The sequence below is a fragment of the Neomonachus schauinslandi genome, chromosome 8, assembly GCF_002201575.2.
Source record: "Neomonachus schauinslandi chromosome 8, ASM220157v2, whole genome shotgun sequence".
Taxonomy (NCBI): domain Eukaryota; kingdom Metazoa; phylum Chordata; class Mammalia; order Carnivora; family Phocidae; genus Neomonachus; species Neomonachus schauinslandi.
Genome location: NC_058410.1, coordinates 51390031 through 51402818, shown reverse-complemented (window position 1 = coordinate 51402818; position 12788 = coordinate 51390031). Strand labels below are relative to the sequence as shown.

General features: G+C 38.6%; 1 protein-coding gene across 1 annotated transcript in view; it reads right to left on the bottom strand.

Annotated features, from left to right (window-relative positions):
- The window catches only part of AK9 (adenylate kinase 9), a 126996-nt gene that overhangs the window by 76175 nt on the left and 38033 nt on the right, over positions 1 to 12788 (bottom strand). Inside the window, 5 exon segments of the mRNA XM_044917549.1 lie at positions 1152 to 1300; positions 3014 to 3118; positions 3205 to 3318; positions 4193 to 4208; positions 5860 to 6024. Coding sequence (XP_044773484.1) covers positions 1152 to 1300; positions 3014 to 3118; positions 3205 to 3318; positions 4193 to 4208; positions 5860 to 6024 — 549 coding nt within the window.

The following is a 12788-nucleotide window of genomic DNA, read 5'->3' as shown; positions in this document are numbered from 1 at the left end:
TTAAAACCTCATGTGATTTAGACTCCTCCACAATCCCAGAGTGGCAGTTTATCATCTAATGACACTATATACATTCCTATATCAGAGGTGTTTTAGTACTCCTTGTAGATTTGTATCCTCCAGAATAAACTCTGAAGAGAATGGAGGAAATCCTCAGCGAAGGGCAAGGATGGGACTTCCACAGTGCTAAAGACGTCCCTCACTTGCCTATCTCTCCTCTGGGATACTTTGTCTCACTTTCCATGCAAAGATGACAGTCCTGACGGTAGGTGGGATTCCTACACCTTGTATATATCTACTTATCACATAGTACATGATAACTCAAATATTGGATTATACATCAGCCTTCTGCACCTGACTGATGGCTCCTTAAAGAGCTATGTTTAATTCATCTTCATATCCCTAGAATCTAGCACATTAAGGGGGCAAATAGTAGGTTCTCAGAATGCTTCTGAAGGAACCAACTGACAACAGAACAACCTGAAGGGATGCAGAAGAAGTTGGAAGATCTCTATGGGAAGCTCAGAGGGGGACAGCAACTTACCTTGGGTACAGCCTGGGGCTCAAGGAGCCCACCCAATGTGTTATAGAGTGGTTCTATACTCTCATAGAATATTTTTTTTCTTCTCATATAATTTTAAATTACATAATTCTCAAATTACAGAGAAATACCAAAGAAGTTCATTGAAAGCCCAAAACAGATTTGTTGTCTTTGACTTTTGCTGTGAATGCTTACTCAAGATCTCTGTACAAAATAGACCCATGTGGATATCTTGTTCTTTATAAGCCAAAGATAAACCTTCTGATTTGCCAGCGGTAGGACATAGCATCTGAGGCTTTAATTTCCCCTTAGGTTGGACAAGCACTTGTTTGTTCATCCATTTCCCCTATGAATGCATGTTCAAGGTGGTTGGATGAAATAAGTTAGCTCTGGAGTGAAATTTGTCTCAGTTTACAACTAATTAGCTCATAGAAGAAATATCTAACGTTGGTACTGGCTTCATAGGCACCATATTTTAATGAACTGAACTCAATTAAAGAAAATAAAAGTTAAAGAAGGATTAATTTCAAAGCTATGAAATTATATTGCATAATTGTTGATACATTAAAAACTACCAAAGAACATAAGCATTTGGATCTGGACTTCTTACCTCTTTGATGATTTCCTCTAAGATTTCAGCATGTTTTTCATATGGCTGTTCAAAGTTCATATCCTTTGTCATTTTCACAGTCTCCTCTATCATAGAAATAACCTCTGGATGCTCTGCAGTTACCTCTTCTATTGAGTCTTCTAATGCATCTAAAGTAAAATAACCTAATGCCATTAATAATTTTAGTGGACAATGCTACTTGCAATAGAACATGATTATTAATACTTGATCCAAAAATTACTATCTTTGTGTTACTGCAGTACATGCTCCAAGAAGGGGGAAATAGACTGAGGAGGAAATGTTAAGTCAGGAAACATAAAACATTAGAGCAGTGGCTTGGAGCCAGTGCATCAGAATGAAAGTGAATGAGGTAAGAAGTCATGTCCAGCAGGAGTCAAAACCCAGGAAGCCAGGTAGAAGACATAGGGACCAAAGGATTCCAGGGTCAAGCTAAATCATGAGCATCAAGGTAATGAATCAGAAAACAAGAGGAATACTTCCAATTACAAGCATGGGACCATGTGAAACAGCAAGAGGAAAAGAGGTAGGCAAGTTGGCAGGGATGGAAGAGAAGGTGGCACAGGCTGGTTTTTCAAGTGTTATACTTCATGCTTGCCCTCACTGCATGCTGAATGACTCTACACAGCTACGTTGGCTCATAGGCTGCATCAGGATATAAGTATTCATCCACTCCTCTACTTAGACAGAAGACTGGCAGCCCCTCTACTTCAAAAACATCAAAGTGATTTAAAAGACAAATGACCCAATGTAGAAAAAAATATGAAAAATAAGTGACTAATACAGAAAGTTTTTACAGAAACATGTAACTGATAGGACAATTTAGAAAAATGAGCAAAAGACAAAAATGGTCACCTCAGAAAAGAAGAAATATAAATGCTAACAAATATTAAAATATTAAATTTCAGAAATCATCAAATAAAAATTAAAATTATAGAGAATATACCAAGGAAACAATAACACATATTTTGTATATTACTGAGGGGAACATAATTTGGAATAACTTTTATGCAAAGCAACTTGACTCTGTCTATAACTTCATACTCACTAAACTAGTGATTATACCTATGTCAACATGCAGACAATGAAAAAATTCATTAAAGCATTATTTGTAGTAGCAAAAAAAAATCTGAAAAATAAGTTTACAACATAAAGAACTACTTAAAACTATTACCTATGAACACGGAAATAGTGCAGTAATTTAAAATGAGGATTAAAATATTTCTTAATGAAATAATATAATTAAATGTTGTATTATGAATCAAAAAAGGTAAAAATAGTTTACATTGTATGCTCTCAATTATGTTAATATGTGAATGGAAAAATTTTATAAGGGTACAAAGCACTAAATAGTAACATTTCACAGCTCAAACTCTAGGTTTGTGATGTTCTGATTCCAGTACATTAGACAGATTTTAAGAAAGAATTTATTATCTTATTAGTTTTTTTCTTCATTCTAATAAATCTCTTTCTGTTCTATAGCTGTTCAGTTTAACTCTGTAAGAGAAAAACTATTTTTCAACCTAAGTGTTCAATCTTGGGGATAATTTTAAGTTTCAATGTTAAACATGATAAAATATGAAATAAATGGAAATAAGATCCATAAGCATGGCATGAGCCATTCTTTTTTTTTTTTAATAATTTATTTACTTATCTGACAGAGAGAGAGACAGCGAGAGAGGGAACACAAGCAGGGAGAGTGGAAGAGGGAGAAGCAGGCTTCCCACTGAGCAGGGAGCCTGATGCAGGGCTTGAGCCCAAGACCCTGGGATCATGACCTGAGCTAAAGGCAGACACTTAACCGACTGAGCCACCCAGGTGCACTGAGCCATTCATTTTGTTACCATCTTTACCAGTTTTAGAGGCTGGATCATCGAAGACATTTTCTGAAATCTTTTTGTCTTCATTGTCTTCTAAAAAACGATCTTTTTGGGATTCATGAGTGAACACTGCATGAAAGAATAATATGCTTTATCAGCTAATCTGTTTAGATTAGGAAAGATTTGGCCAAGAACATCAGAATATATTTTTTTACCATCTTCATCAAATGAAGACCGTGATTCTTCTAAACTCTTATATGCATCAGATTGGAACTTCTCATAATCTTTCCTTTCAAATTCTCTTTCAGGTATTCTTGAAGTTGACTGTGCTAAAAGACAGTAATGGGCTGTGTTAGCAAAATATAGTTGGGGGTAAGCAGACAGGGATAGTGATTAAATCTTCTGCTTTAAAGACAGACAGACTTGAGTGTGAGTTCTGACTCAGGCAGTGTGGCTTTGGCAAATCATTTGATCTCTCTGTTTCAATTTCTACTGGGCAAAATGAGGATGATCAAGCCAAAAGCATTGTTGTAAGGATTAAATGAGATAATAGACTCAAACACTGAGAAAATGCTTGGCACACAGGAAGTCTAATGCATGTTAGCTGCCTTCCTCTGTATTATAGAATTTTCTATGTTAAAAAACCTCAATAATCTCCACTGACAAATTTTTCTTAAAAGTATACTGGGAGTGAAATTAGCAAAACTAGCAAATCAGTGGAGCCAGCATGAAAATTCCAACTAGAAAAGTTTAAGAACCCTACTGTCAGATTTATTCTAAATCCGAATTCTAAATTATGGAATTTGAAAAAGAAAAAGAGAATTTTAAGTTTGCGGTGTATGAGAGATGGCATCTATTTCTATATTCTGGTGGGAGAAAGCAGTATGTGGAAAGATCTAAAATCTATGATTCCATGCCATAATTTGATGTGAAAGGAATCACTACAGACTCCAAGAAACATCATCAATCACTGTTCTTCCTCCTGGAGCCCCGCTAGTTCCTTCTTGATCCAGGTTTCAGTTAAATGTCCTCTCTTCAGAGAGGTCTTCCCTGCTCAGCCTAACACTCCAGCACCCCTGCCCCAGTCACTGCCTGACCCAGTAGAGTGTGACATTTTTTCTATCTGTCCACTTGTTCCCTGACCCCCAACCTCCATTAAAATGTAACAACCACTAAGACAGGAGTTTCATGTGTCTTGCTCACCTCTGTAGCCCAGTACCTAGAATCATGTCTAACACAGAGTACAAGGGTGAATGAATTAATGAATTCTTTTTGTCCAGCCTTAAGTAAGTTGAATAAAAAGCCATCTTAATAGTCTTTGCCAATATTTCTCAAGCTTTAGTTTGTGAATTGTCCATGAGTATTTAACAAACTTTTGGTTTTCATTTTGAAGATAATATACTAAAAACAAATTCATTCTGTATCATCTGGATGATCGTTTGGATGGCATGTAATTTTTTATTTTATTATGTTCAGTTAGCCAACATATAGTACATCATTAATTTTTGATGTAGTATTCAACCATTCATTAGTTACGTATGATTCATTAGTTATATATAACACCCAGTGCTCATCAGCACACGTGCCCTCCTTAACACCCATCACCCGGTTACCCCATCCCTCCCTCCCCCCTTTTCTGTAACCTTCAGTTTGTTTCCCAGAGTCCAGAGTCTCTCATGGTTTGTCTCCCTCTCTGGTTTCTTCCCATTTAGTTTTCCCTCCTTTCCCCTGTGGTCCCCCATGCTATTCCTAATTTTTTTTTAAAAGATTTTATTTATTTGAGAGAGAGCAAGAGCGTGTAGGAGTGGTGGAAGGAGCAGAGGGAGTGGGAGAGGCAAACTGCCCTCTGGGCAGGGAGCCGGGAGGCAGGGCTCAATCCCAGGAGCCCAGGATCATGACTTAGTCAAAGGCAGACAACCAACTGAGCCACCCAGGCACCCCAAGGATGGCATGTAATTTTTTTTTTTAAGATTTTATTTATTTATTTGAGAGAGAGAGAATGAGAGAGAGCGAGTACATGAGAGGGGGGAGGGTCAGAGGGAGAAGCAGACTCCCTGCCGAGCAGGGAGCCCGATGCGGGACTCGATCCCGGGACTCCGGGATCATGACCTGAGCCGAAGGCAGTCGCTTAACCGACTGAGCCACCCAGGCGCCCATGGCATGTAATTTTAATGCTGGTCTTTTTGCTGTTGTTTTTGTAATCGCTTGGGCACCATGTTGGACTCTTTCACTTGTTTATAGGCTGCTGAGAAAGAAGAGACAGATTTATTAGGCAAATAACCTGTTCTTTCCTAGCAAAAGCTCAACATTGCCATGTAGGAAGAGATAATTTCTTTGCTATTAAAACAGTTTCAAGCACAGAAAATGATAGAAGCTTCCCGATTTATATAAAAAGTTTTCCTTATCTGTAAAGTTAAAGAATTGTGTTAATTGATCCTTAAGGCTTCTTCCAGTTTCATTGCCTTATGACTGTTTTGAACTTGAAATTATTCTCCAAATAGAAAAAACTAATTACAATTGGGGCTGACCCACATTTACATAGTAAAACAGCCGCAGCAGCAGCAGCAGCAACAATGTAAACTCCACAAGAATCAAGTGGAGTCAATAAAGGTGTAACTTCTATTCAGTCTCTGCCCAGCAAGCAAATCCACAAAAGTAAATCCAAATTTGGAAGCTCTTTCTGATTCCTTTCCTTAGAGGTCTAGGACTGAAATCTTTTCTCTATTTGAGTCAGGTTTATGTATATTCATGTCTTCAATCAATTATTAAGAGACTGCACTGTACAAGGTGCCAGGGATACCAGGGCGAGCAAAGCAAGTCCCAGCCCTTGGGCAGCCAGGCTGAATTGTTGACCTCTGCTTAGAACACACATGTGACAGAGATGGTTCACCTTGTCTTTTAGCTTGTAGCTTTATGAAGAGCTGCTCTCTCACAGCTTTAATCGCTGCTTCAGTGGCCTCCGCTATCGTATCTCTCACTAACGTTTCAAGGGCTTTATCAAAACGCGGTTGAACAAGCTTGGCATAGTCAATTACCTGCAAAGAATATTTGAGAAAACCAACGGAAGCACAAATCACTGTGAATATTAAACATTGTTCGGCTACATCTATACTTATCTACCTCAAACATCTTAATGCCACTTGAGATATGTTATTTTCAGAATTCAATGATTTTTGAGTACATGCTTTCACAGAAATTCATACTTTTCGTGTAGTATGATATACTTAGATACGTATCATGTAATATATATTCAAGTTACACAAATTTTTTTAAAAAATCAATTTTGAATGTATAACTTATATACAATAAAAAGCATCCATTTTACGTATACAGTTTGATGAGTTTTGACAAACACATACACATAACAACAACTACAATCAAGATACAGAACATTTACATCACCCCGAAAGTTCCCTCATGCTTCCTTATAGTCAGTTCCTGGCCCACTTTGTTTTTCTCAGTATATATTAGTTTTGCCTTTTCTAGAATTTCATATAAATGGAATCATACAGTATGTAATCTTTTCCAAGCCTTCCCGCCCTTAGCACAATGTTTTTGAGATTCACCAGTGTAATTGTATATATCAGTAATCTGTTCCTTTTTATTATTGAGTAGTATCACTGTGTGACTATGCTACACAGAGTACAAGGGTGAATGAATGAATGAATGAATGAATTCATTAATGTTTTTTAATCCATTCATCTTTGATGGGCATTTGGGCTTTTCCAATTTGGAGCTGTTATAAATAGACTAGTAATGCACATTTCTGAGTAAGTCTTTTTGTGGACATATGTTTTTATTTCTCTTGGACAAATACCTAGAAGTGGAATTAATGGGTCATATGGTAAGTGTATATTTGATTTTATAATAAGCCATTAAACTGTTTCCAAAGTGGTTGAACTATTTTACATTCTTACCAGCAATTATGGAAACTGCAGTTAACTCCATATCCTCACCAAAACTTGGTTTTGTGAATCTTTTAAATTATAGCCATTCTAGTGGGTGTGAAGTATTTTATTATAGTTTAAATTTACAGTCCCCTAATCACAAATAAGTTTGAGCTTCTTTTATGTGCTATTGGTCATTCACTTACCTTCTGTTTTAATCATATGTTCAACTTTTGCCCATTTAAAAAACTGGATTAGAATTCTATATATAGGAGCAAGATGGTGGAGGAGTAGGAGATCTAAATTTCGTCTGGTCCCAGGAATTCAGCTAGATAGGGATCAAACCATTCTCAACACCTACAAACTCAACAGGAGATCGAAGAAAAGAATAGCAGCAACTCTGAACAGAAAAGCGACCACTTTCTGGAAGGTAGGACGTGCGGAAAAGTGAATCCGAGGTGATATTCGGGAGGATAGACAGCGGGGGAGGGGGCCTCCATCAGCTGCTTCTGGCAAGTGATAGAGCCGCAGAGCACAAAATCGGAACTTTTAGAAGTCGGCTCCGCTGAGGGACGTCACTCCAGTGGCTAAGAGGGGGGCGGAACCCTTGCTGGGACAGTGTGGTCTCAGGGCCCTCGGGGTCACAGAAAGACCGGGGGTGCCTGAGTGCGGCAGAGCTCCCAGGTATCGGAGCAAGGAAGCCGGCTGCAGAGACAGAGCCAAGGAGCGGGCTCTCTGCCTGGGGTTGCCATAAACCGTGATCCGTGGCACAGTCGGGCCACTGCTCCTCCAGCAGGGACCCAACAAGCGGCAGATCCGGGGAGACTCCCCTTCCTCCCCCAGGAGGAGCGGCGCGGGAGCGCACCGCAGGGATCTGCTGGGTTTGGAGATCCACATGGGGTCGGGTGCCAGAGATAGAAACGCTTGGTCACAGGCCGGGTGAGCACGGAGTGCGGCCGGAGACCGGGGAGACGGGAGTGACTGACTGCTTTTCTCTGGGGGCGCGCTGAGGAGCAGGGCCCCGAGCTCTCGGGTCCTCTGGGGCGGAGATTGCGAGGCTGCCATTTTCACTCTCTTCCTCCAAAGCTGTACGGAAAGCTTGCAGGGAACAAAAGCTCCCAAGAGCAAACCTGAGCAGATTACTTAGCCCAGACCGGCAAGGGCGGGGCAATTCTGCCTCAGGCAAAGACATTTGAGAACCATGGCAACAGGCCCCTCCCCCAGAAGATCAGTGAGAACAGCCAGCCAAGACCAAGTTTACCCATCAATGAGAACGGCGGAACTCCAGTGCTAGGGGAATACTGCACATAGAATTCATGGCTTTTTTACCATGATTCTTTAGTCTTTCAAAGTTAATTTTTTCTTTTTTAACTTTCTATTTCTTTTCTTTTTTTTGAATTTTTCTTTTTCCCTTTTTCAACCAACATCTTATCAATCCCTTTTTTAAAAATCTTTTTTATTTTTCAGTTTTAGAGTCATATGCTATCCCTTCATAGTAGTTAACCTTATTTTTGGTGTATATATATATATATATATATAAGTTGTTCTCTCTTTAAAATTTTGGGTACAGTTTCTTCTAACACACCAAAATATACCCTAAATTTCTAGTGTATGGCTTTGTTCTAGTCTCCTGTCTGATCACATTCTCTCCCTTTTTTTTTTTTTAAATCCTCTTCTTCCTTTTTTCAACCAACTTCTTGTCTTACCAATTTCTTTTATAAAATTTTTTTTTTAAGATTTTGTTTATTTATTTGACAGAGAGAGATACAGTGAGAGAGGGAACACAAGCAGGGGGAGTGGGAGAGGAGAAGCAGACTTCCTGCCGAGCAGGGAGCCCGATGCAGGGCTCGATCCCAGGACCCTGGGATCATGACCTGAGCCTAAGGCAGACGCTTAACGACTGAGCCACCCAGGCGCCCCTATAAAATCTTTTATAATTTTCATCTTTACAATCATAATCCATCCCTTCATCGTATTTACTCTTATTTTTGTACGTATATAAGTTTTTCTTTCTTTAAAATTTTGGGAGGCACTTTCTTCTAACAGACCAAAATATGCCCAAAATCTAGAGTGTGGCACTCATCTATGCACCAGCCTGATCATATTTGATCACATTCTGCTTTTTGTTTTTTGTTTTTATCTTTTTGTTTTTGTTTTTCTTTCTTTCCCTTTCTTTTTCCCCAGTTTCAGGTCTCTTCTGATTTGTTTAGTGTATATTTTTCTGGGGTCGTTTTTACCCTGTTAGCATTGTGTTCTCTCATTCATCTATTGTCCTCTGGACAAAATGACAAGATGGAAAAAATCAGCTCAAAAAAAAGAACAAGAGGCAGTACCGACTGCCAGGGACCTAATCAATACGGACATTAGTAAGATGTCAGAACTAGAATTCAGAATGACGATTTTAAAGATACTAGCTGGGCTTGAAGAAAGCATGGAAGATATTAGAGAAACCCTTTCTGTAGAAATAAAAGAACTAAAATCTAACCAAGTCAAAATCAAAAAGGCTATTAATGAGGTGCAATAAAAAATGGAGGCTCTAACTGCTAGGATAAAGGAGGTAGAAGAGAGAATTAGTGATAGAGAAGACCAAATGATGGAAAATAAAGAAGCTGAGAAAAAGAGAGATAAACAACTACTGGATCACAAGGGCAGAATTCGAGAGATAAGTGATACCATAAGATGAAACAATATTAGAATAATTGGGATCCCAGAAGAAGAAGAAAGAGAGAGAGGGGCAGAAGGTATATTGGAGCAAATTATAGCAGAGAACTTCCCTAATTTGGGGAAGGAAACAGGCATCAAAATCCAGGAGGCACAGAGAACCCCCCCCCCAAAATCAATAAAAATAGGTCAACACCCCAACATCTCATAGTAAAACTTACGAGTCTCAGCGACAAAGAGAAAATCCTGAAAGCAGCTCGGGAGAAGAGATCTGTAACCTACAATGCTAGAAACATTAGATTGGCAACAGACCTATCCACAGAGACCTGGCAGGCCAGAAAGGACTGGCATGATATATTCAGAGCACTAAATGAGAAAAATATGCAGCCAAGAATACTATATCCAGCTAGGCTGTTATTGAAAATAGAAGGAGAGATAAAAAGCTTCCAGAACAAACAAAAATTAAAGGAATTTGCAAACACGAAACCAGCCCTACAAGAAATATTGAAAGGGGTCCTCTAGGCAAAGAGACAGCCTAAAAGTAACATAGGCCAGAAAAGAACACAGACAATATACAATAACAGTCACCTTACAGGCAATACAATGGCACTAAATTCATATCTTTCAGTAGTTACCCTGAATGTAAATGGGCTAAATGCCCCAATCAAAAGACACAGGCCATCAGATTGGATAAAAAACAAGACCTATCGATATGCTGTCTGCAAGAGACTCATTTTAGACCCAAAGACACCTCCAGAGTGAAAGTGAGGGGGTGGAAAGCCATTTACCATGCTAAAGGACACCAAAAGAAAGCTGTGGTGGCAATCCTTATATCAGACAAATTAGATTTTAAACCAAAGACTAATAAGAGATGAGGAAGGACACTATATCATGCTTAAAGGGTCTATCCAACAAGAAGATCTAACAACTGTAAATATCTATGCCCCTAACATGGGAGCAGCCAATTATATATGCCAATTAATAACAAAAGCAAAGAAACCCATCGACAACAATACAATAATAGTGGGGGACTTTAACACTCCCCTCACTGAAATGGACAGACCGTCTAAGCAAAAGATCAACAAGGAAATAAAGACTTTAAATGACACACTGGACCAAATGGACTTCACAGATATATTCAGAACATTCCATCCCAAAGCAACAGAATACACATTCTTCTCTAGTACCCATGGAACATTCTCCAGAATAGATCACATCCTAGGTCACAAATCAGGTCTCAACCAGTACCAAAAGACTGGGATCATTCCCTGCATATTTTCAGACCACAATGCTTTGAAACTAGAACTCAATCACAAGAGGAAAGTTGGAAAGAACTCAAATACATGGAGGCTAAAGAGCATCCTACTAAAGAATGAATGGGTCAACCAGGAAATTAAAGAAGAATTAAAAAAGTTCATGGAAACCACTGAAAATGAAAACACAACTGTTCAAAATCTTTGGGATGCAGCAAAGGCAGTCCTAAGAGGAAAGTATATAGCAACACAAGCCTTTCTCAAGAAACAAGAAAGGTCTCAAATACACAACCTAACCCTACACCTAAAGGAGCTAGAGAAAGAACAGCAAATAAAGCCTAAACCCAGAAGGAGAAGAGAAATAATAAAGATCAGAGCAGAAATCAATGAAATAGAAACCAAAGGAACAGTAGAACAGATCAACGAAACTAGGAGCTGGTTCTTTGAAAGAATTAACAAGATTGATAAACCCCTGGCCAGACTTATCAAAAAGAAAAGAGAAATGACTCAAATAAAATCATGAATGAAAGAGGAGAGATTACAACCAACACCAAAGAAATACAAACAATTATAAGAACATATTATGAGCAACTATATGCCAGCAAATTAGATAATCTGGAAGAAATGGATGCATTCCTAGAGATGTATCAACTACCAAAACTGAACCAGGAAGAAATAGAAAACCTGAACAGACCTATAACCACTAAGGAAATTGAAGCAGTCATCAAAAATCTCCCAACAAACAAAAGCCCAGGGCCAGATGGCTTCCCAGGGGAATTCTACCAAACATTTCAAGAAGAATTAATACCTATTCTTCTGAAACTGTTCCAAAAAATAGAAATGGAAGGAAAACTTCCAAACTCATTTTATGAGGCCACCATTACCTTGATCCCCAAACCAAAGACCCCATCAAAAAGGAGAAATACAGACCAATATCCTTGATGAACATGGATGCAAAAGTTCTCACCAAAATACTAGCCAATAGGATCCAACAGTACATTAAAAGGATTATTCACCACGACCAAGTGGGATTTATCCCTGGGCTGCAAGATTGGTTCAATATCTGCAAATCAATCAATGTGATACAATACATTAATAAAAGAAAGAACAAGAACCATAGGATCCTCTCAATAGATGCAGAAAAAGCATTTGACAAAGTACAGCATCCTTTCTTGATCAAAACCCTTCAGAGTATAGGGATAGAGGGTACATACCTCAATATCATAAAAGCCATCTATGAAAAACCCACAGTGAATATCATTCTCAATGGGGAAAAACTGAGAGCTTTTCCCCCAAGGTCAGGAAGGCAGGGATGTCCACTATCACCACTGCTATTCAACATAGTATTAGAAGTCCTAGCCACAGCAGTCAGACAACAAAAAGAAATAAAAGGCATCCAAATCAGCAAAGAAGAAGTCAAACTCTCACTCTTTGCAGATGATATGATACTTTATGTGGGAAACCCAAAAGACTCCACCCCAAAACTGCTAGAACTCATACAAGAATTCAGTAAAGTGGCAGGATATAAAATCAATGCACAGAAATCAGTGACATTCCTATACACCAACAACAAGACAGAAGAAAGAGAAATTAAGGAGTCGATCCCATTTACAATTGCACTCAAAACCATAAGATACGTAGGAATAAATCTAACCAAAGAGGCAAAGAATCTTTACTCAGAAAACTATAAAATACTTATGGAAGAAATTGAGGAAGACACAAAGAAATGGAAAAACATTCCATGCTCCTGGATTGGAAGAACAAATATTGTGAAGATGTCAATGCTACCTGGAGCAATCTACACATTCAATGCAATCCCTATCAAAATACCACCACTTTTTTCAAAGAAATGGAACAAATAATCCTAAAATTTGTATGGAACCAGAAAAGACCCTGAATAGCCAGAGGAATGTTGAAAAAGAAAAGCAAAGCTGGTAGCATCACAATTCCAGACTTTAAGCTCTATTACAAAGCTGTCATCATCAAGACAGTATGGTA